General features: G+C 32.1%; 1 protein-coding gene across 1 annotated transcript; it reads left to right on the top strand.

Moving 5' to 3' along the window:
- Nucleotides 1-202: 202 nt before the first annotated feature.
- Nucleotides 203-1,339, top strand: LOC119603611. The gene is made up of 2 exons (XM_037955695.1): nucleotides 203-733; nucleotides 800-1,339. Exons 1-2 carry the CDS (start codon nucleotides 353-355, stop codon nucleotides 1,154-1,156), a joined length of 738 nt encoding a protein of 245 aa, XP_037811623.1. The 5' UTR covers nucleotides 203-352; the 3' UTR covers nucleotides 1,157-1,339.
- Nucleotides 1,340-1,834: the final 495 nt, after the last annotated feature.

The following is a 1,834-nucleotide window of genomic DNA, read 5'->3' as shown; positions in this document are numbered from 1 at the left end:
TAAGATGTCAATATTTGACAGTGTAATTTCCAAGAACATCAAATCATTGATACTGTTACTTACTAAAGATATCAAAAAAGCTCAAGTACTCATATGTCGGCTCTAATGAATAGTTAATCTTATTTATTTATTTAATTTAATCAACTTCCAATTAATCAGCAATTTATATACATAAATTTGTATTTAATAGTTAAGTAATCTTTTATAAAAAAAACACAACCAATATTTAATTGTTAGAAAAGGAGATAAAATTTATTTATTTAAGGAAGCCACTTTTAGTATAAAACCCTAAAGTCGAACATTAAACGAATTAGTCTTTGTTTAAGAATTAATCGAAAAACATTAGTGAAAAATGGTGAAAAATATAATTGTTGGTTTAGTGATCCTCGGGATTTGCTGGAATGTTAATGGCTTGACAAGTGGTCTATCGGCTACAGCTAACTTGGCCGATGTCATCTTAAAATCCACTTATGCACTAGAAAGCAATCCCAGTCTAACTGCCCAATGTTTCCAGATTTATATGCCAAAAATTAATGACTTGACCCAACAATACGAGCAAGCTTACAATGGATGTCTTAACCTCACTACTGAGGCTGAGGAAATATTGAAAGAACAAGTTCAAGATGATATCGATTCCATCCAGAATGTCACTAAAACCATGTGTTCCAATTTCGAAAATTGTTCCTTGGTTACGGATTCATTGTATGAAACCTTTGAATGCTACTACAATGTGGTAAGTTTATTATGCAGAAATTCCGAAATTAAAAATATATGTCTAACAAAACATGCTTCTTTTAAGGCTGGTAATAACATTCAAAGTGCCTTTGAAGTTCAAAACATTTCCAAGGACAAAATGAAATTTGTTCAAATCAAAGAAGAATACATTATGTACAACCAGACTGTGTGCACTGATGAGTGCTCTCGTGTCTATGTTGAAGAAACCTCTAAAGTTCATGCTGACTTGGAAGCCTGTTTGGCTGGTAAGGCTCCTCAAGAAACCACTACTGTTGCTAAACCAGATATTCCTGTTCAACCTGTAACTACTGCAGTTCCTGATGTTAAGGTGCCCGAAACTACTAAGGCACCAGAGGTTACCACTGTGAAAGTAGAAACAGCTCCAGTAATCACCACTACAAAAATTCCTAACACATATTAAACAACAATATTTTGTTATAATATGCATATTCATATATGGGATGTACTACCTACTGTTACGGACATGTATCAAATAGTTTGCCATTAACTCCTTCAATAGAACCAACAGACGTTAAGTAAACATTTCCTCAAAGTGTATTTTATTTCAACAAATAAATCGCATATCAATTTTATGACAGCAAAATATAAATTTTTAAACAATTTTATATCCACCATAAAAAGAGGTCGGAGGAATGTTGATTTACTTATTCCGTTTGTAGCAAATCGAAATATTAGCCCCGAAACCACAAAAGTATATATTTTAAATCCATATTATATTCTAAGACGATCTTCAAATGCCCGTTCTTTTTATACCCACCATCAAAAAAGAGGGGGGGTATATTGATTTTGTCATTCCGTGTGTAACACATCGAAATATTGTTCGCAGACCCCATAAAGGCCCATTACTGACTTAAAAATATGAGTATAGCAATGAAATTCGACTCAAGTAAGTTCCTTGCGAGCCAAAATCTCTTAAATTTTAATAAATTTAAAAAAATAAACACTAACATACATACATATTTGTATGTATGTACGTACGTTTTGAATTATAAAACCGGAAATTGGCTCGTGGCTTCAATTTGGTAAGACAACAATATCAAGTAAAACTCAAATTAACAAAAATGGTCACAAAATAAAA

The sequence above is a fragment of the Lucilia sericata genome, unplaced genomic scaffold, assembly GCF_015586225.1.
Source record: "Lucilia sericata isolate MDLA Ls3-8-SP2 unplaced genomic scaffold, ASM1558622v1 Contig000316F_arrow, whole genome shotgun sequence".
Lineage (NCBI taxonomy): Eukaryota > Metazoa > Arthropoda > Insecta > Diptera > Calliphoridae > Lucilia > Lucilia sericata.
The sequence above is the reverse complement of the archived record's forward strand: the minus strand, read 5'-3'. Positions and strand labels throughout refer to the sequence as shown.